The sequence below is a fragment of the Furipterus horrens genome, unplaced genomic scaffold, assembly GCF_987537825.1.
Source record: "Furipterus horrens unplaced genomic scaffold, mFurHor1.1.pri manual_scaffold_8, whole genome shotgun sequence".
Classification (NCBI taxonomy): Eukaryota; Metazoa; Chordata; class Mammalia; order Chiroptera; family Furipteridae; genus Furipterus; species Furipterus horrens.
Genome location: NW_028327178.1, coordinates 37,675,939 through 37,698,356, shown reverse-complemented (window position 1 = coordinate 37,698,356; position 22,418 = coordinate 37,675,939). Strand labels below are relative to the sequence as shown.

The following is a 22,418-nucleotide window of genomic DNA, read 5'->3' as shown; positions in this document are numbered from 1 at the left end:
GTACATCAATTAATTACACTCCTTTTTAGGGTTTGATAATTGTTATAATTTTTTAAAAACTATCACTGGCTGCTGTGTGGGAAATGGCTTGCAAATGTGGGCAAGAGAAAAGCAAGGATAACAGTCACGATGCAATAATAACAGTCTAGGTGAAAGAAACTGGTGGTCTGGACTAGAAAGTTAGTAAAAAAAATGGAGACAGAAGTTAAAAGGGGGAGAAGTTCATGAGTTTAAGGTTTATTTTTAAGATAGAGTTATAGAACTACTGATGGGGAAAGCCGGGGCTGACCATATATTCTTTAGTGGGGAAAAAACTTTTTGTAATGGTAACTGAGAAATAGCTAGCACATAGGAAGATGTCTTATAAAAAGGCCTTCCAATTCTGTTATTTTCATTCTGTCTACAGGGCATCTGAGAAATTATTCCTTCAGGCAGAGAGGACAACAGTGTGATTTCTTTCATAGAATTCTGTCCTAATACCAAAAAAAAAAAAAGAGCTCTGAGCTCCTGCCAACAAGCTGAATTCCCAGTAGAGAGCCCTCATTTCTGCATGCAATGTCAAAAGTGCCTGGCATACAGTAAGAATTCAGCAAAATGCCTTTGAACTGAATGAAATAGCCTCCCTACATGGATGGGCACCATATCAGTCATTTCAAAATTGCACCACAACAACATTAAGTAAAAAACAGGAATGATCCTACAGTTAAATTTTGCATGACAGATTTTTCCCTTAATGGGAAGACTAAGTAAAAATATCAACCCTCCTCAAATTAATTTACATAGAATGCAATTTTAATTAAATGCCAACAGTATTTTTACTAAGAACCCATGCAAATTGTTTTAAATGCCATTTGGAAAAATAAACAGATAAAAATGTCCAAGAAAATCCTCAAAAAAGAAGAGTGGTAAGGGGTGAAACCTTATCTGATGTTAAAACATTACAAAAGTAATCATTAAAAGTGCAATACCAGAAAAATACCATATGATATCACCTAATACAGGAAACTAAAGAACAACACAAACAAAGGAACTAAATAGAACAAAGAGCAGAATAGCAGTCAATAGCGGGGAGGGGAGAGGGAGAGAAGGGGGATAAGTAAGGGAAGGGATTAGTCAAAGAACCCGTATAAAAGACTCATGGACATGGACAACGGGGAGGGATATGATTGCGGGAGAGGGGGTGGGTTGGGTGGGGGAGAGAAATTAGGGGAAAAGGGGACAACTGTAATTGAAAAACCAAAATAAAAAAAAAGACTACAATAATTAATAAATAATAATATAAGAATTAAAAAAAAAAAAAAAGTGCAATACCAGCAAAGGAAGAAACAGATGTGACCATGAATGAACAGAAAACATAAAAAGAAAGTAAATTCTTTAAATGTATGAGGAAGGCCTAACAAAACGAGAGAAAGGAAAAGACTGTGCAACAAAGGGAAAGTGATTAGCAAATGTGTCACATCCTAACATACACTTTCACGTCACTTTTCCTGCTGAAAACCCTCCAAGCCCAGCCGCAGAGGTGGGCCTCTAGCTCCCTTTCGAAGGCTGCCTTCCCCTGCCACCCGCCCTGCTCTAGGCACCTGGCAGCTTTCTTCTTCAAATAGGCGGAGAGCCTACCCCGGAGCTTTCACACTTGCTTGCTCTTCGCTTTCAACACTCTTCTGCCAGATGCCCTCTGGGCTTCAAGTGATCCCTTCGTCAATTCAGCTCTTTGCTTAGTCACCTCAGGGAGGCCTTCCCCAACCCCCTTTCCAAAACAACAGCTCCTCCCCTTGGTCCTGTTTTATTTTTCTGCACCTTATTGCCTGGCATTACGTGCAAATTTTCGTTTTTGTCTATCTCCTCCCACCAGAATATAAGCTCCAGGAGCATGGAGACTGTTCGCTATTGGAGCTCCAGTGCGTACAACAGTTCCTGGCACACAGCAGAGCTCAACGTTTGCTGAGAGAATGGATGCGATTACAGAAAAACTAGGAATATTTACCAACTCTCCTCCTAAGCTCAGAAGGGTTAGAAGAAATAACAAAGAGGGTCAACAAATCTGATTAAAAATTTAAAACATCCTTGTCTTTAAAAAAACTGCACCCAAGGCAGACACCTAGCACAAGTGGGTACCATCAAATTATCTCCCACTGAAATTTAAAACAGAGGCTAGGAGATCCTGATCTATGGCGTTACAGGGCAGCCATCCTCCTCACGTACACTGAAAAACAAGCAGAGCTGATCTGCTGCAAGACCAACCTGACAGGCACGTCAGAATGAGAGACAGCTGCACAGTTTGTGAGTGGCACCTTCTTGGCTCCTAACAGCCACCTGGTTCCTATTCCGTCCCTTCTGATGCCTAACAGCATGACCTGCCTTGGAATACCATGAGATACCTTTGCATTCTTATATTAATAATACATGACCTTTCTTTTGCTTCTACTCTTGAGTTGGTATCTACTATTTCAAACGTTTTCTTAAAAATCTAACAAAGAACAGATTGGTGGTTGCCAGAGGCAGGGAGTGGGCTACATGGGCAAAATGGGTGAAGGGGGTCAAAACAATCGTCCAGTTATAAAATAAGTCCTGGTGAGATAATGTACAGCATGGTGACTATAGTTAATACTGCACTATATTTGAAAGCTTCTAGGATAGTAAATATTAAAAGTTCTTATAAGAAAAAAACTGTAACTATGTATGGTGACAGATTAAGTAGGCTTACTGTGATGATCAGTTTGCAGTACATACAAATATCAAATCATTATGCTGTACAACTGAAACTAATCTAACGTTTTGTCAATTATACCTCAATTTTAAAAAAAGAAATGAGAAATTAAAAGATGCCCTGGAAAGATCCATTTTTTAAAAAATCTAGTCTACTAGGTTTTAAAAGTTAACTAACAACTAAAAACTAAATCTCTGGATGTTTGGGTCATAGGTGATTACAATTTTTTGGTTCATTCATTTTCCTTACTTCATCCATAAATAAACATTACTTCTGCAACTTAAAAATGCTCTATAATAGGTATGAAAATAGATTAGAAGAATATACCATATGTCAGTAATAAAGGTTGTATTTTAATAATTTTTTCCCTATTTTTAAAACTTTCTATAATGCTGATGTTACTCCTATGACTTAAAAAAATATATATATTGCCTTGACTGGTATGGCTCAGTGAACTGGGCGTCATCCTGCAAACCAAAAGGCCACTGGTTCAATTCCCAGTTGGGGCACAATGCCTGGGTTGCAGGCAAGAAAGAGGCAACAATCAATGTTTCTCTCATATATCAATGTTTCTCTCCCTCCCTTCCACCTTCTCTATAAAATTATTAAATAACATCTTTTTAAAAATAAAATATTTATACACACACAGTTTTTCAGACTTTTATCAAGAACTCTTTTAACTGTTCAACTCCAGTTACTAATTAAACTACAAAGTAAAAAGTATATTTGAGCACCAACAAGTTTTTCATGTTTAGAGGGACTTTGCCAATATCCTGATCCAAACCAATTCATCTTTCACCCTGATTACTCCATTAGCCTCTTAGCTGCTACCCCTTTTTACTCCTTGCCCTCCTAGAATCTATTCTCATAACAACTAGAGTGATCATTTTTATTACGTAAGTCAGGTCATATCACTACTCCGTTCTAAACCCTCCTACGTCTTCCCATCTCACACAGAGTCAAAGCCAAAAATCCTTACAATAACCCAAAAAGCCTCTCATGATTCAGCTCCCATCACTCCTCCAACCACTCTCCCCCTCTCTCACTCTGCTCTGGACAGACTGGTCTCCTCGTTTCTCCCGACACCCACACACTCTCACTGGTTTCCCCTGCCTGGCACCATGCTCCCTCCCTCCAAGTTGTAAACACCATCCTACCAGGCTTTTCCTGTCCCCCTTTACAAAGTAGCGGCCCCTCTATACAGCAACACACTCCTGACCCCCTTGCCCAGCTCTTTTCCCCTCACAGCACTTATTATATCTGACATATTAAATATTTGCTTTTAACTGGTCCTCTCCTATTAGGATATAAGCTCCATGAAAGCAGGAACTTGCCTGTTTTTTCTTCGCTGCACTAGATCCCCTCCTGGAATGGTATCTGGCACATAAACACTCAATAAATATTTGTTGAATAAATGTTTTACTTACTATAGGTTCATAATTAGTTAATTTATCCAGCAGGGCAAGCCCCTGCTGCTTCACTTTCCCTTTAAAATTCTCTGCCTGGGGCTCTTCCCTATAAATATAGAATCAGTGAGTCAAGTTCTCTGAAAACCCTTTGAGGATTCTGGCTGGAATTACTTTGAATTTATAAATTAATTTGGGGAGAACTGTTAGCCTTTCAATGCTGAGTTTTTCCCACCAACAACATGGTAGGTCTCTCCATTTTGCAGGTTTTCTTTTTTGTCCTTCAGTTGCATTTAAAATTGTCTCCATTAAAAATGAAGCATCTTTTATTAAATGTTTCTACATTTTTTGTTATTATCGAAGCATTACCTTTTTAAAAATTACATTTTCTGTCACAATTAAATCATCAAACTCTTTTTCTTTTTAAAAGAAGAGTTACTTATTTTTAGAGATGGGGGGAAAAGAGGGAGAAAGAGAGGGGAGGAACATCAATGGGCAAGAAATACATAGATCAGTTGCCTCTTGCATGCCTCCAACCAGGAACCTGGCCCACAACCTACGCATGTGCCCTAACCAGGAATTGAACCAGCAACCTTTCAGTTTACAGGCCGGCACTCAATCCACTGAGCCACACCAGACAGGGCAAGGTGTTTCTCTATTGCCTTGATCCTCCTTAACTTCAAACCTGCTTGAGTTTTTCTTTACCTAAAAAAATCTCCCACTTGGCCAAGAAGCCATTCCTTCTGTTTTTAAATATGCAAAGTAGAAGAAAGTAGTGCTGCCTCAGCCTCTTAATTTCCTATTCAGTCCTTAACCCCTAACCTAGCTTTTGCTCAACTACTCTATGGAAACTGCTCTTTCAGATAAGACCACTGGGCACCGAGTCACACACTGGATCCCACAGCCTTTGCTCAGTGTTCCTCTTCTTCAGTCTAAGCTGAACATGACAACAAAACCATCCTATTCCTTTACTCTGCAATTTCTCTCTTCCTTTGGCTTCTGTGGAGCTGGTATTTCCCTCGTGTCTCCTTAGTGCTTCCCCTTTTCCATCTTCCAATTTTTCTTCCAACTTTTATTCCAGTAAGAACCTATGTCTAAGAGATACAAGGAAAGCCTCTTTGGGGAAGAGGGTCTGAGTTAACTCAAAGTGAGACTAGGGTTTTACCAGATGGACAAGCAGGAAAGGGGCACTTCTGACAGAGAGACGAGTACATGCGGGGCTGGGGCAGTACAGGTAACCAAAGTGCCTCAAACAGCTGCGTGACAGTACCTGGAATGTGGCTTGTCCAAACTGAGATGTACTGTTCAGTGTAAAATACACAACAGATTTCAAAGACACAGTACCAAGAAAGAAATGTTTCACTAATAATTTTTTCCCATCGGTTACATGTTAACATGGTATTTTAGATATACTGCTTTAAATAAAATACATTATTATAATGTCTTTCATCTGTTTTTTTACTTTATTACTATGACTACTAGAAAATTTTAAATTACATATGTGGTTCCCACTATATATCTATTGGATAGTGCCAGTCCAGAGGATAAGGGCCAGTCAAGGAAGAGAGGAGAAGCAGAGAATTCTATAATTTTCTTTCTCCTTCTGCTCTCATTGATGTCAGTAAAGTTCAGGTCCTAACTCCTCTCATCTCAGACCACTGCAATGGTTCTACTGACCCTCCCTATAGTCCTGGACCTGTCTCCATCTATCCTAGATACTGAAACCATATTCATATTTTTAAAGCACCTCATCCCCCCACTGCTCACCTATTTCTTCTTCAGGGTCCCTCTGACCTTTAAATTAAAGGGTAGTCTGGCATTTCAAGGCTTACCCCAGTACAAGCCTAATCTGCATTTATAGGATTACCTGTGCTACTGCTCCCCTTCATACACTTGGATGTGCCATCAGAGGATGTCACCTAAATTTGACTTACATTTTTCACCTTAATGCCTTTCTTATAATCTCCCCTCTGTCTACAATAACCTCTCCCAGCTTATCAAAATTTTACTAGATTATAATGGTATTGCTTATATTAAAAAATAAAAAACATGAGTGGGGGGCTTTGGTTAGAGATACAAACAGAAGTATTCAGAGATGATTCTTTTTAAATTTTTTTTAGATTTTATTTTTATTTTTTAATTTATTTATTTACTTATTTGTTTATTTATTTATTTTTAGAGAGAGGGAAAAGGAGAAAGAGAGGGAGAGAAACATCACTGTGTGGTTGCCTCTCACTCTCGCCCCCAACTGGGGACCTGATGTGCAACCTAGACATGTGCCCTGACTGGGAATTGAACCAGCGATGATTTTTTTTTTTTTTTAAATCCTACTAGGACTTCAGGATCTATTTCAAATATCTATTCCTTGTAAAGCTATTTCTAATTACCCAAACCTTCAATAAATGTGCAACATGTAGAAGGTTATCATGTGCTGTACATTGCTCTAGGTGCTGGGTAAAATAGTAAAATACTAGCCCTGCCCTTAAGAGTTCAGTCTAATGGGAGATGGCTATATTCACCAACAATTACCATGGAGTACGATTTAGGCTACAATGGAGGTAAACACAGGGTCCTGAAGTACCACTGACAAGACCTAATCCAGGCTGGTGATAAACAGAAGGAAGCATCCTAATAAATGATGTGTACAAGCCCTAATGGAATGTTCTCCCTTTGAATGCCCGAGACACCTTCTGGACCTTCTCTTCTGATAATCCAATTCATGTACGACATATTGTCATGCATATACAGTTGATACTCTTTATTTGTAGATTCCATACTTGCAAATTCACCTACTGCTAAAAATTTTTGTAATCCCAAAATTAATACTCATGGCAATTTCTCAGTCATTCACAGGCATGTTCAAAGTGGTGAAAAATTTGTCTTCTGATGCACATGTTCCCAGCTGAGGCAGAAAAGGTGATCTGTGTTTTCTTATTTCGGTCCTCATAGTATAAACAAGAGTCCTCATCAGGGTCCATCACCTGCCACATTTTTCACATTCTTGGCTTTTTGTCAGTGATTTTGCTGTTGAAACTAGCTGGCAAGCAAGGTACTGAAGTATTGTCCAGTGTTCCTAAGCACAAGAAGGCTGGGATGTGCCTTATGGAAAATATGTACGTGTTAGATAAACTCTGTTCAAGCATGCGTTCCAGTGCTGTTGGCTGTGAGTTCAATGGTAATGAATCAATAATATAGATGAAATAAGGAGTTTTTAAGCAGAAACAAACATAAAACAAGGTATGCATTAATCAGTAGACAAAAATATTGTGACCAGTGGCTTGCAGGAACCTAACTCTACACTACCCTAGAAATAATAGTTCAGTATTCATTTTTCCAGTGTTCAGACTTTACAGAACATAAGTAGTACAAGTAATGAGACTAAATTGTACTTATCCGTTCCTTGAGGGTGGAAATCTATCTTGGTCATTATCAGTGCTTCCTATGAAGTAGGCATTATTAAACATTTAAGTCTTAACTGGGAAGTAAATTAGTAAGGCTACTTTTTCTTTTGTGTGAATGCCATGACTTCAAAATAAAGTAGGAACCATACAGTGTAACAAAGGCTGGATACTAAAACAAAACACTTAATTTTATAAGGCACTGGCTTCTTTCTACAGCTTCAAAATGACCAACAGTGGCTTTCATCAGCATGCTTACCATTTTGGTTCTTCAGATTAGGGTCTGCTCCACTTTTTAGAAGCTTCAAGGCACACTGCTTATGAGCCCGGTAAGCTGCACAATGCAAGGGTGTATTTCCTAACTGATCCGAACAGTTAACATCAGGAGGATTGGGTCTGTTGAGCTAACAATTAAAGAATGCAGTGCAGAATTATACATCAAAGGTAACTTTCTCCCATAAGACACATGAAGGCATAATGCTGTTCAGGTGAGCCCTCAAACCCCAGAGTCGGACACAGAGCGGGCTCCTTGGCTCTAAACTGTCAGCGGCTTCTTGCTCACTAACCCAGCTGATGCATGTCATTCCCCACGCCTGTCCTCAAGGTGCCATGAAATCTCAGGTCCCACACTACCCTGACAAGACACCACACACCACACCAGTGTCACCCAACCCACATTAAGATTTCACTAAGATTGTTTGTTTCCGCCAGTCTTGCAATTTGCCCTGTGACAGCAAAATTATAAATCAGTCTCGCAGACAGTCACTGAGAAGAGTTAAAACTATAAATGTTAAATGTGTAAATGTTGGAAGTTCAACTGAATTTTTTATTCCCAGCTCACTGCTTTAAAAACTTCTTTTGTCTCCATTTCGCAAAGTTAAAAAGTGTTTTAGGCCCTATGTTTGGAAACCAAAGAGGACTTTCAAATGAGCTGAAATAACTTTAAAGCAAATGTCAACGCTTCAGTCTTGAATTTGGAGCCAATTTAGAGTTTCATGTTTAATGAGACTATGCAGGAAATGGAAACTGGAAAGTAGGTCTCTTTCCTTAAGAGGAAAGAAAATGGGTAAAGCTTTCAGTCTGTTCTAACATGATATAAATATTCCAAACTACTGTCCCTTCTTTGTGTGTTACTTTCTAGAAGTATAGCATACCTTTCAGATATTGCAAAAGTAGAGAATTTTCTTCCTTTATAGAATCCTATACATTATGCTTCAATTTTAAATTGTCCTTTCATTAAGCACTTGCCTTGAAAAATCAGATTCATAATCCATCATGTTTTCAGTTGGGGGTGGGGATACATATCAGAAATTCAGAGAAAAACATCAACATTTAAGATGTAGCCTGCGTAAACTATTACCATGCTGTTTTTAGATATTTAAAGACTTTTGTTCTATTATTATGATCTTGAGTATTTTGGTCCCACAATTCTCCTAAATTATAAAAGTTAACATTAAGTAAAAGTTTTCCTGAAGGGTAAAGAAATAATGCCATTTTTTTTTTTTACCAGAGCTATGAGTTCTGCTGTTTTGCCTTCTCTTGCTGCTGCTAAAAGTAATTCCTCAAGTTTTCTTTGCTGAGTCCTTTCTACAGCTGCAAAAGGAAAAAATAAATATTTATGTGTATTACTCTACTGCTAGTCAGAATCCTATTAGCAAATTCATTACAAAAATGTATAAATAATGAAGTGACCACATGAGAAAAGTAAGTTTTGAACTGAAATTCAAATGCAGTTAGACTTTATTGTTATTCTTATTGCCTTACATTTCAAATTCAGATTTCAACTTCTTTCAGGTTCAAATGAATTTGTTTTCAATTCAGAAGTCTTTAAGTATATTACTCACTACAATACCTACCACAATTAATTATGAATTACTTTTCTATGCTGAAATACTATTACATATCTGCCTTGGAAGTGTAGATAAGTGGGGAGAGGGATTCATAGCTTCCAGAACCTTATAATGTGAAAAGTATTGGGTTGGCAAGAGTCCATATGTGGTTTTTCCATAAAATAAAAGACAGTTTTCATTTTCACCAATAACTTTATTGATTTAAATATTTTGAGTATGTCAGCTATCTCCTGCACAATTATTTTTGTGTGTGTTTCAGTTGAATGTTTACCTTTCTTGAAATAATAAAACATAATATGCCAAGAATGTTGCCAATATGACAGATGTCAAATTACAATCTAACAAAATCATTTTGAATGAAGTTAAAGACAACTAAGTGCTGTTAGTCATCTTATGGAAAAAAACCAAATGAACTTTTTCACCAACCCAATAATAATAAGAAATAGCATTGGTAGGCAAATGTACAAACCATATAAATGTGTTTAGATTTATCGTCCCACATAAAAATACAAAGTCATTTCTTTAATAAATACTACAGCACTTACTGAGGCACCAAGAGGTTAAGGAACTTAACCAAAGTCACACAGCCAAGAAGTAGAACAGCTAGGATTTGAACTTGGGCAGGCTGGTTCCAGAGTCTATGCTCTTATCACTACCCTACGCTGCTTCCCAAATTATACTTGCATGGAATCAGAGCAATCGGCAATCTGATTTAAGAGACTGTAATATGTAATAAGGTCTCATTTCTGCTAGATTTGAATTGCTCTGGTTTACAGAAAAGAGGCAATTTCAAAGAAAGGCTTAGTAATCCCATTTAAAATGCGTACAATGGTGCTCTGCTCCATGGCTCAGTGGGTTGGCATCATCCTGCAAACCAGACCCATTCCAGGTCAGGGCATGTGCCTGGTTGTGGGCTGGGTCCCTGGTTCAAGGTGTGCAAGAGGCAACCAATCAATGTTTCTTTTGCACATTGATGTTTCTCTTCCTTCCTTCCTCTATAAAAGTAAATGAAATCTTTAAAAATAAATAAAAATAAATAAAAAATAAAATGTGTACAATGTCCCATGCAAATGCTGAAAGGAGGAACTATAAAAGGTTTCTCAGGTCTTCCTGAGAAATAATGAATACTTGTTAATAATTATTAATTACTATGTGCTGTTATATGAGACACCATGCATGCCATGGCATTTCAACTACAGGGAACACATCTCTTGAGTACAGAAATAGCTGGAACTGGTTTAGGTTCATCTATAGAAATTACTAGCATTACTACATACCATCATCTTTCATTCTCGTGTGTTTATTTCCACACCCAGCTCACTCCCCTCTACCTCAGAGGAAGGCAGCCAAGTCTCTACATAGTCTCTCCACGCCGCCTTCTTTTGCTACGATTCAAGCTCTTCACTCTTTCCTCTCGCTGGCTCTATGGCTACTGGACTGTGAACTCCTTGAGAACAGTTACGCCCCTACCCCTCTAGTGCATACCGCTACTATTGCATGTATTTCCCAGACTGTCACATTTCCCCTCAGTCCCTCTCGAGGTCATGTACCTGTTCTTACTCTTCTGTGGATTCGAGGCATTTATGATAGTATCTGGCACAATGCATATTTGCCAGCTATTTACTGAATAATTCAAATAGTGCTTTAAAATACTGATTCTAGACTTTAGGGAAGGGAAGTAAAAGGCACCCTACCATAATGTTTCTCTCTAGATTGTCTAAGCTCATAAATTAAGAAAAACAGAGATGTGGAGTTGGAAACCCTACATATGCTTCTGTCTTGTGTTCCTGGACATTTCTTGACTAAGGACACTGCAGCGAGACTGTTGATCCAGCCAATAAAAAGCAAATATTCCAATTTCAGCGGTGGGAGGCAAGGCTTCCAGAGTGCTCGGCTGTTCCTTGATGCAAGTGCTGTTCACATGGGTGTGTTCCATTTGTGAAAACAGTGAGCTGCACATTAAAGAGTTATATTTTTATTTATACATTTTATACCAGAATGTTTTAAAAGCAAATACTCCATCCAAAAATCATTTGCTCTATAAATTTTAAATGTAATGACTATAAACTCCTTATCTTTCTTTTCAACCAGAATCCAAAGTTAGTAGGGACTGCGGAAATCATGGTCTAAGTCACTCCGACAAGACACTTATATACACGCACAGGGTAGGTTAAATTAGTGGTGCACTTAAAATGCAGGTGAGAACTGGGCAAATGTGCTTGTGCTTCATTGACAAGAGCAAATCACCATCTGCTCTCTCTGTTGCAATAAATGATTCAGGCAAGAATTGTCAATGAATGCTAAAATCAGTTGATTAAAAGTTTATTTGGTGTACAGGATATGTACATGGTCTCAATTTTTATCCCAACAGATTATTTATTACAAAAGGGGAATGGTACCTTTACAGTAGACCGCCAAGGGATCAAAGTTAACAGTACCAGTAATGGAACAAAAATAACATCATGTAACACCTATGTGATGCACTCGTAAAGGTCACAACCTCACCTCTGTAATATTCCTGCCCAAAAATGCATATCCTGAATTTATTTCTTTTTTCTTAAAGATTTTATTTATTTTTAGAGAGAGGGGAAAGGAGGGAGAAAAAGAGGGAGAGAAACATTGATGTATGAGAGATACATTGATTGCCTCTTACATGCCCTCAACCGGGGACCTAGCCCGCAACCCAGGCATGTGCCCTGAGTGGGAATCAAACCGGTGACCTTTCAGTTCACAGGCTGGCACTCCATCCACTGAGCCACACCAGGCAGGGCTCCTGAATTTAATTATATGAAAAGAATAAAACTCAAATTGAGGGGCATTCTAAAAACAATTCTACAATTGCTTTCCTCTTCAAAAAGGTCAAGATCATAAAAGACAAAGTCTAAGGAATTAATCCAGATAAAAGGGGACTGGAGTGATGTGAAAATTAAATGCATTGTGGGATTCTAGACTGGATCCTGGATTGAGGGAAAAAAACTCTACAAAGGATATTATTTGGACAACTAGCAAAATCTGAATATAAACTGTATATTATATAATGGCATCATATTAATGTTAAATTCCCTGAAATTGATCATTATATTGTAATTATGTGAGAAAATATTTTCTTAAGAGCTAAATACTGACATATTTAGGGCTAAAGTATCACTATGTCTGCAAATTACTCCCATTTCAGCAAAAAAAATCTAAAGTAAATAAACAACATTAACTAATATATAAAAGGATAAGCCAGATGTGGCAAAATGTTAATAATTGGTGAATCTAAGTGAAGGACGTACAAGTGTTCATTGTACTATTCTTAAAATTTTCCCACAGGTTATAAAACTATCTCTCCTCCAAACAGTTCTTCAGATACTTGAGTATGATTGTATTGTGTTTACTGAAGTCTGTATTTCTGGGGTGAAACATTTCTTGGCGCTGCGTGCATTCTTCTATGATATGGTTTCTGGTCTACCTATGATCTGGAGCAGGGGGGTGTAGATGTACTCCTGCAGTCTGACCCATTTAAAATGCTATCCACAAATGATACTATATCTGGCTAAGATGATCTCATCAGCAGAATCACTTGATTAAGTTTCTACTTCTGTTTTCCAGGCTAGAACCATATTTGCTGATAAATCAAAGTACCCGTGAAGTCAGCTAAGCCCTGGGGAGGTCTCAGGGCATGTTTTAAAACTGGCCACATTAAATGTCAACTTGTCAGGCTAAACTGTTAGAAAGAACCTCAGTTCTAGGCTCACATCTTGTTACAATTAAAGGCTAGAACAAGATCAAAGATATTACCTCACCCTCCCAATTAGATCACAATTTATTAAAGGACAGGGTTCACATCTAATATGTTCCCTCTCCCCAAAATCACATAATACAGAGCCTTATAGAAGCTGTTTGTGTCAACTAGAGGATAAGTAAGATTTTAGTTCTCAAGGACAAATGGAAAGTAATAAAAAGCAGAGCTTGGTTTTTACATAGCTAAAAATACTCATAACTAAGAAATCAGTCCCCTTTAAAATATAATATTCTCTTGCCCTTCTCTGAATTGCAAAGGAAAGAAACACAGGATGTGTGAGAAATTGCAACTCTAATTCAATATCTTTATTCATAAAGTAGTAATTAGGTAGTCTTCTCCACCACAGAAATACCACCAAAAAGTAATTATAGCAAAGCCCTGGCCAGTCAGAGGATAATCCTAATGCATGAAGGCTTCCCGATGTAAGGTTCAAAATATTTTTGTGTCGAACTATTAGAGAAATTCCTCTTAGTTACTGCAGAGCCATGTCTTAAGTGCAGTTTAATCTTTGAAATTCATAACAATGAAGTTGATCCATCAAGAATTTACTAGTAGCTGGCTAATGGAAATGGCCATAGCTATCTTCCCAAGTATTAAATGACTCAAAACAGCTATGCCTCCTCTCAGTTTCTCTGCCCTGCACTCTTCCACTATCATGCTTCTGCAGTCTACCAGCCATACCCCTTTCTGTCTCTAATTGTCTACTTTTAACTTTGTTGGAGATTTGATATACAGATTTTAAAACTTGCCATGATGTCGTACCAAGTTAAGAGTTTGACAACTTTGAGAAAACGTTCATATAGATAATTTCGTGTCTAGGCACTGATTCCCAAATTACATTATCTTTAGAGCATAAGCTTGGTGTCATCTGTCTTGGCACGTTAGAAGCATTTCTACTTATATTCTGAACCTTGACTATAATTAAAGTAAATGGTGTTTATATTAAGATCCATAATATTTACCTTCTAGCATGTTTCTAATTTCTTTGTCATGAGTGACTTCTTTTGCTGTCTGTCCACTCCCATTAACAACGGTAGGATCAGCGTTATATTCTAAAAGAAGCATTACCAACTCCTAAAAGAGAGAAATTATTTTTAGCTATTATTAAACCAAGGCTTAATTGTATTATAGCTCTTTTACAAATTACTAATTACTGCTGAGTTTCTATAATAGCAAAAGTTCTATGTAGGAATTTTTATAACATACCAGTTTTGACTACAGTAAGTGAATAGTAAGTAACTACAATAAACTGAACACTGCAATTCAACTAATTGTAGTAATAACTGATTGCCTAAACAATTGCCAATCCACAATTAACAAAGACAATGTCCGATTTTTAAGTAAATTATGTTTTTATAACCAAATTGATTCATGTGACAAAACTAATGTATGTTAACAAAGATAGTATTTAAATCACAGTAAATAGTATACTCATTTAATGTTATCCTTCCAAAGCCTGTTGAAAAAAATAATTTCCCCAACAGACATAGATTTTTTCAATATAATTTTGAGGCTTATAAGAAATAGAACATTATTTTCTAAAGTGATATAGACTGATAGGATATACTACTATTGAAGCAATGGTTTATAATAAAGCAAATGATCTCCTAAAGTCACTATTAAATGATGGGGAAAAGCGACATAACTTATATTTACTCTAAGTGGTAAGTGTCCTTCTAGAAATGTCAAATATATTGGTAATACTATATAGAAGACCAATATACCTGGTCCAGTTCAGTCATACAACTTAACAAGACAGCAGAAATGGAGAAGAATGCAGGTAATTTGCAGAACAGTAGAGATCTGATGTTTAGTTTCACCTGGATGTGCAGCACCCTGGGACAGCATGGTGGTAACACATGCTCTTTAGTTCTACACTAAGGCAGGATGAAATACAGTGCTATTCTAACTTCTACGATGATGGTGCAATGATACATAGGAAGTATATCCTATGACGTTACATGTTATATTTTCCCATGAGTTTCATTTTTCCTTTGGGTCATGAAATTTCCTATATTCTTTTTAAAAATTATAGTAAAAGTGTTTAAATACAATCTAAAACATACAGACAGAATACAGAAAACAAAACTCATTGTCCTTGTCATTCTATGATCACTATAAACAGTTTGGTGTATTTCTTTCTAATCATTTTTCCTATACATAAGTTTGAGATTTTTAAAAACAATTTCATTTATATGATATAGTTGCGTATCCTATACTCCTTCCATCTAATATACCATGTTTTCCAGGATATTAGATAGGGTCTATAAACAGACTTTTCATGGCTCAATATTATTCTCTAAAATGAATTACCACTTTTTATAAAGAAATGGTTAAAAGTCTAATATTTTAATAAAGTACATTCCTATAAAATATCTTAGCATTTCCTATCATTTTAAAGGTAGCATTTTGGGTGAAGTATTTTCATACTTTATATAAAGACTTCATATTAGTAAGAAAAGTAGGACAACCCACAGAATGATAGAAAATACTTACAAATCATATATCTGATATAAGAAAATTATATCCAGAATATATAAAATAACTTTTACAACTCAATAATAAAAAGACAAATATCCCAATTTAAAAATAGGCAAAGATAAAGAAGAACTAATCATAAAAAAATTAAGAAAAATAACTCCACTTACAAAAGTATCAAAAAGAATAAAATGCTTAGGAATAACCCTAACCATGGAGGCAAAAGATTAGTACACTAAAATTACAAACATAGTTTAAAAAATTTAATGAAGGCGTAAATAAATGGGAACGCATCGAGTGTTTATAGATGGGAAGACTTAATATTAAGATATGAACAATCCCTATCAAATACCAATGACTTTTTTCCCCCAGAAATAGATAATCTCATCCTTAAATTCATATGTATTCTCAAGGGACCTGGAATAACCAAAACGGTATTGAAAAAGTGGAACAAAGCTGGAGATTTCAACTTCCTGATTTCAAAACGTACCTCAAAGCTACAGTAATCAAAACAGTGTGGTAACGGCATAAAATAAACAAGGAGAATAAAATAGAGAAGCCAGAAATAAACTCTCACATATATGATCAAATGATGTTTGACAAGGCTGCCAAGACCATTTAAAAAAAATAGTCTTTTCAACAGATGATGCCAAGACAACTGGATATCCACATGCAAAATAATTAAGAAAAAAAAAAAAATTAAGCTAAAGCCATACCTTACACCATATAAGAAAAGAAAAACCCTAAAATGGATAAAAGACCTAAATGTAAGACCTAAAACAATAAAATCTCAGAAGAAAACATAGAAAGCATCATGGCATTAGATTTAGCAGTGATTTCTTCGGACACCAAAAGCAGAAGCAAAATAAATAAACTGGACTACATCAAAATTAAAAACTTTGTACATTAAAGGGCATTATGAAGAGAGTGAAAAGGCAATCCAGAGAATGGGGGAAATATTTGCAAAGCATGTGTCTGATAAGGAGTTAATATCCAAAATATACAAAATTCATACAACTAAACAGCAAAAACAAGCAATCCAATTTATAAAAACAGGCAAAGAACCTAATAGACATTTTTCCAAAGAAGATATTTAAATGGCCAACAGATACATGAAAAGGTATCCAACATCACTAATCATTAGGGAACTGCAAATCAAAACCAGAATGAGGTATCACCTCAGGCCTATTAGAATGTCTATCACAAAAACAAACAAACAAACAACAACAACAAAAGAAACCACATAATAAATGCTGGTGAAAATGTGGAGAAAAGAGAACGCTTGTGCACTGTTGGGATTGTAAATTGGTTACAGCCTCTATGCAAAACAATATGGAGTTTCCTCAAAAAACTAAAAATACAATATAATTACTACATGGTCCTGCAATTCCATTTCTGGGTATATATCCAAAGGAAACAAAAACACTTAAATATATCTGCACCTCCATGTTCATCACAACATTATTTGTAACAGCCAAGGCATGGAAACAATTTTAGTGTCTATCAATGGACAAACAGATGAAGAAAATGTCACACACACAAGCATACACGCACGTGCACTCACGACTACTAATTGGCCATAAAAAATATAAGGGAATCCTGCCATTTGCAACAACATGGATAGAACTTACAACATGGATAGAACTTGAGGGCACTATACTAAGTGTAACAAGATAGGAAGAAATACTCCATGTGGAATCTAAAACAAACAAACAAACAAAAAAACAGAAGAATCAAACTCATGGAATAAAAGACCAGATTTGTGGTCACCAGGGGCTCGGAGAATTAGAAGAAGCTGGTCAAAGCGTATAAACTTCCAGTTGTAAATAAGTACTAGGGGATGTAATGTACAACATGATGACTATAATTAACATTGCTGTATGGTAAATCTGAAAATTGCTAAGCTATCATCAAAAAGAAAAACCTTTTGCCCTGGCCAGTGTGGCTCAGTTGGTCGGAGCATCATCCATAATCAAAAGGTTGCAGGTTTGATCCCCGATGAGGGCATAAGCCTAGGTTGTGTGTCCGATCCCTGGTCTGGGGAGCATATGATCCCCCAGTTCAGGCGTGTATGGGAGGCAACCAATCGATGCTTCCAATACAATGTTTCCCTCTCTCCTCCTCTCTCCCTAAAAACAATGAAGGAATGTCCTCAGGTGAGGATAAAAGAAAAAATTACAAAAAGAAAAACTTTTTTGGGGGGGATATCTATATGAGATGGATCTATATAATGGATTATCGTGGCAATCACTTCACAATATATGTAAGTCAAGTTATTATGCTGTACACCTTAAACCGATACAGTATTGTATATCAATTATATCTCAATAAAATTAAAAGAAAAAAAAAAGACTGGGTCTATCAAACACGCAGATAAAATTTTAAACAAATTGTACAGGCTGGAAGTTGGGCAGCACGACGATATGGAAGCTCTGAGAGACTTAGGTACCCGGATCACTTGCAGGCTCTTTGCCACTAACCTCCCCCTGGTGCTGACACAATGGGCTGGGGTTACAGCAGGTGACCACAGAAAGCCCTCTGCAGCACCGGTGCAGGTGCTGGCGTGGAGGAGAGGAATTGCCTTTGAGGCTTTCTGCCCTAAGGAATGAGAAGCAAACCCTTTCATCCACAGGACACAGTGAAGATTCTCTCAGCAAAGCAAGACTGGAAACAAACAGGGGCCCATACCATTCAAGCTCTCCTGCTATTATGAGAACACTGACAAAGAACCGTCTCATGGACCCCCAGACCCCTGTCCCTTATACAGGGACATAAGGCCTCTCTAAGATGAAGACTGGACCCAGACAACAGAGAATCCCCCTTGTCCTCTAGTCCCACCCCAAGACCAGCAAGTACTGAGAACAAGTAATAGCAGATTATTAATGGGGGAGGAGCAAATGCATGGAGAGAAACTCTGAGGCCAAGGCACATAAGGAAGGCCTAAAGCTGAGGGTGAAGGAGGAACATTGAGAAAAATCCTCCAGCAAATCAGCCTGCACCTTAGGCAGAAGCAATAGTGAATTTGGAAAGAAGGAATTTGAAGCCAGTGTAGCACTGAAGCTACTAAAGCAACAACAGAACCCGGCCTCAGCTCTACTCCAGACCAGACTGACTCCGCCTCCCACACTAAGAAGTATGTCCATTTCCAGGCCCCAATACTATATACCTCTGTGTCCACTGTCTTGCAATGTTTAACATAAATGATTACTCAACACACAAAAAGCAGGAAAAACAACCCACTGTCAACAAATTGATTTATAGAATGAAAGAGAAATGACCCAGATGTTAAAGTAATCAGAGAATTTAAAATAGCTGATTATTATGTTAAAAAGGTCTAAAAAATAAAAAGGTCTAGTGGAAAAGGTAGACAACATACATGATGAGATGGAGAAGTGGAAACTGTAAGGAGTCAAAGGAGAATGCTAGAAATAAAATCATAGTAACAGAGATAAAGAATGCCTTCAATGGTCTCATCAGTAGACATCAAAGCACTGCTGAGGAAAGAGTCAGTGAACTTGAAGACAGGACAATAGAAATTAGCCAAACACTAAAATAAAAAAGGGAGCGGGATGAGAAGGGGAGTGGCGAATGAAGAAAAACAGAACTGAGCGTCACTGGCTGTGGGATATGTAATTGAAGAATTTATATGAGGCAGTGGTTTCTCAATCTAACAGAAAAGCGGGAAAAAAAGATGAAAACAATATTGGCTACCATTCACCCATGTAATAAGCCCCTAGGAATGCCGTGTTCTGCTAACCACTTCCATAACTCTCTGTAGGTCAGTGCTCACTGCTCATTACTCTAATTGCACCCATCCGGCTTCTAATGTTTACATGCCTCTCCTAGGCCATGAGTGTTTCAAGGTGTTCTGACACGTCCCCACATTGTATAGGTCTGCCATGGCATTTTCCTACTGGCAACACCAGACCTCAGAGGACAATCATTAACAAGTTCCTTGGTGATGCTGCTGCCTTTTTCACCAGCCATTTCTTCCTGCTTCAGTAAACAATATATCCTCTAAGCCCTCTGTGGCACAAAATTATCTAGTATGCCCTTACATTCAGTCTAGCACACCTGCTTTTTAAAACCTTCTTCTACTACCTGCAATGGCATTTATGGCATTTTGACATCTACAATGGGGGCCATTGCTTTGTCCATGCTGCTAGAAACCATGCTGCAAGTACATCTCAGTTGGTACCAGCAAAAGAAATCAGTGATGACTGGTCAGAAGCTGAAGACAAGTCACCCCAATAAAAGTCATGATACCATGTCCAGTTTTTGGACCTGAGTCAATTTTGGACTTAAGAGCTATTTACGGAAGGAGAGGCCAGATCCTGGAAGGAAAGATAATGCAACAGCAAAGCAAGTATACATAGCATGAATGTCCCAGACCATTCCCAAAGGGATCAGTGACCATTTGCTCAAGTAACCTGTACTGGGGAAAGGGAGATACCGGAATATTTCACCAATTGTTAGGTAAAAGGTCTGAGTTGGTACTGATGCCAAAAGACCCTAACTGTTATCTAGTCCATTAAAAAGGGGGCATGCGGGGAAGGGGTATAGAGATAATAAATGAAATCTTGGCCCAGGTCTGGCTCATGGTGCATGCACTGGGTCCACAGATACATTTAGTGGTCATTCCCCCAGTCCCTGAATGTGTAATTGGAATAGATATATTTAGTTGTTGGCAAACTCTTACGTTGCTTCCTTGGTCTACACAATTAGGGCCAATAGAAGGCTCTAAAATTGCTCTCCCCAACCCCCTGGTCAAGGTAAATCAAAATGTCCCATGGGGAGGAATGGCAGAAATTAATGCCACCCTTTGAAACCTAAGAATGCAGGTGTAAGACACATATGGTCCAGAAGGTGGAAGACAGATATTAGGAAAAATTCAGGGGCTTTGTCATGTCAGTAAATTTTTAGGGATTCAGTAGTCTGGGTAATGCTAAGACACTGCCTCCAAAGTAAAGAACAAATTATTCCAGCTTGCACTTCCCAACACAGAGAGGGAAGCACAATGCTTGGCTGGCTTCTTTGGGTTCGGGGGCAGCATATTCCATAATCCTCTGGTCCTTTTGAAAGGAGATGAAAAAGGTTGCCTGAACACTGGGCTCATGTGTCAAAGGACCAGCAGGCAAGAAAAGTCACCATCTCGGCAGAAGTAACTGAACTTGAACATCGGAAGAAAGTAGGACTAATCACAGTGGGGATGTGGAGGAATATGTTTGGCATACAGATGATTCACTTAGGTGTCTCTTGGTATCCCCTTGTCCTATTTTGCCAGAAAGTGGACAAGTGTAGCAAGCCCAGCCTAAGAAGGGCATGGCAACCAAGGGCTCAGACCTCCAGGATTGAGGGCCTGAGTCCTACCACCAGGTGAGCCACGCAGACCAGAGGTGCTAGCCAAGGGAGGAGGAATCTGGAATAGATAGTAGAGGAGAGTGAAGATGATTCGGTGTGAATCTCCACCTTGCCCAAGACAAATTATGGGAACAGGGGCTGTAGTCTGTCCCACCAATCTTCCTTTAAGTTTCTCCCAGAGGAGGGACCCACTGGAACCCTGAAGGATCTGCTTCCAGAAATGTATGAAAAAGTGAAGCTGAATGGAACAAAGTGTGGCCTGTGATGAAAGCTGTGATGCTCCACCCAGGTCCCCCTTGAGGAATAAAGGGGTTACTATCCCAAACACTGGGAGTGCCTGGGAACCACTTCAGATAATGTCAGCTGTCAACCACTTCAGATGTCAGCTGAAAACAGCTGCCCCCTGCAAGGTCACACCCCTCACAGGCAGCCTCTATCCACTGACAGACCGTCCCAGTGGTCAAGCCCTCCCACCCCAAATCAGGACAGCTTTAAAGGGTCGCATCTTCTGCAAAGCTCCCTGTGGAGGCATTTTCTGAGAGGACATCACAGCTTGACTCCAGCATATGCCCACTCCTGCTTCATCCCCTGCCTTCCACTCCTTCCAGGTGTGACCTCATGGCTCTCTGATACACCTACTGCACAATAAGCTCCATCTTGTCAGCACGACGGAAAGACCAGCCTACAAGAAATATTTTTATACCTTTATTTCAGGGTTGTCATTTTCCGTTAAATGAAATGTGACCAGTTGTTTGGACAGTGCCAGACACATAGTAAGTATTTAATGCATAAGCATGAGAAATGGTATCCTAGGAACAAGATAGATAAGCTTATATAAAGCCCAGGATTATATCTATTTTGAATATGAGATGAGAGATACACAATTCCTGAGCCACAGAATATAGGAAGCACTTGTTTTAAATGTATTCTCAGCTGTTAGAAAATAGTAAGTCAAACCAAAGGTCAGCACTACAATCCAATTATTTACCATATTGATTGTATCACCATTTTTAACTGATTACCAAAGATGTAAAACTTCAGAACTCAAATTACATTAAAAAAAATAAAGGAACAACTGTTAAATACACCTTGAAATTCTGGTATATTAATTTTATTAAGGAACACTAGGGGTCGCTAATGTACCAAGAAAAGTCTAGTGGTCTCTCATAAATTTGGGGAGCTGTATTTTATATATTCCAAAGGACAAGAATTTTAAATGCTCTATAATAAACCAAATCCCTGTTCAACTCATCATGCTATTTATTAAATCACAGAATCTTATTATCATAAGATAATTTATCTTCATGGTAAAAGATTACATCGAAATAAGAATTTAATTCCTTTCATGAGTACAATTAGAAACCTTATGCAAAATTCATTCATGCTTGGATATTGAGCAGATAAATTTTTAATGTTTCCTATATAATGTAA

General features: G+C 37.9%; 1 protein-coding gene across 5 annotated transcripts in view; it reads right to left on the bottom strand.

The window, feature by feature from the left end:
- OSBPL1A (oxysterol binding protein like 1A) overlaps positions 1 to 22,418 on the bottom strand; it is a 212,848-nt gene that overhangs the window by 140,571 nt on the left and 49,859 nt on the right. For all 5 annotated transcript variants that reach the window (XM_090285702.1, XM_090285704.1, XM_090285705.1 and 2 more), the window contains 3 exons: positions 14,111 to 14,222; positions 9,019 to 9,104; positions 7,771 to 7,915 (listed from right to left, as the gene is read on the bottom strand). In XM_090285702.1, the coding sequence (XP_090141828.1) occupies positions 7,771 to 7,915; positions 9,019 to 9,104; positions 14,111 to 14,222 (343 nt within the window). The remainder of the gene's footprint in view (positions 1 to 7,770; positions 7,916 to 9,018; positions 9,105 to 14,110; positions 14,223 to 22,418) is intronic.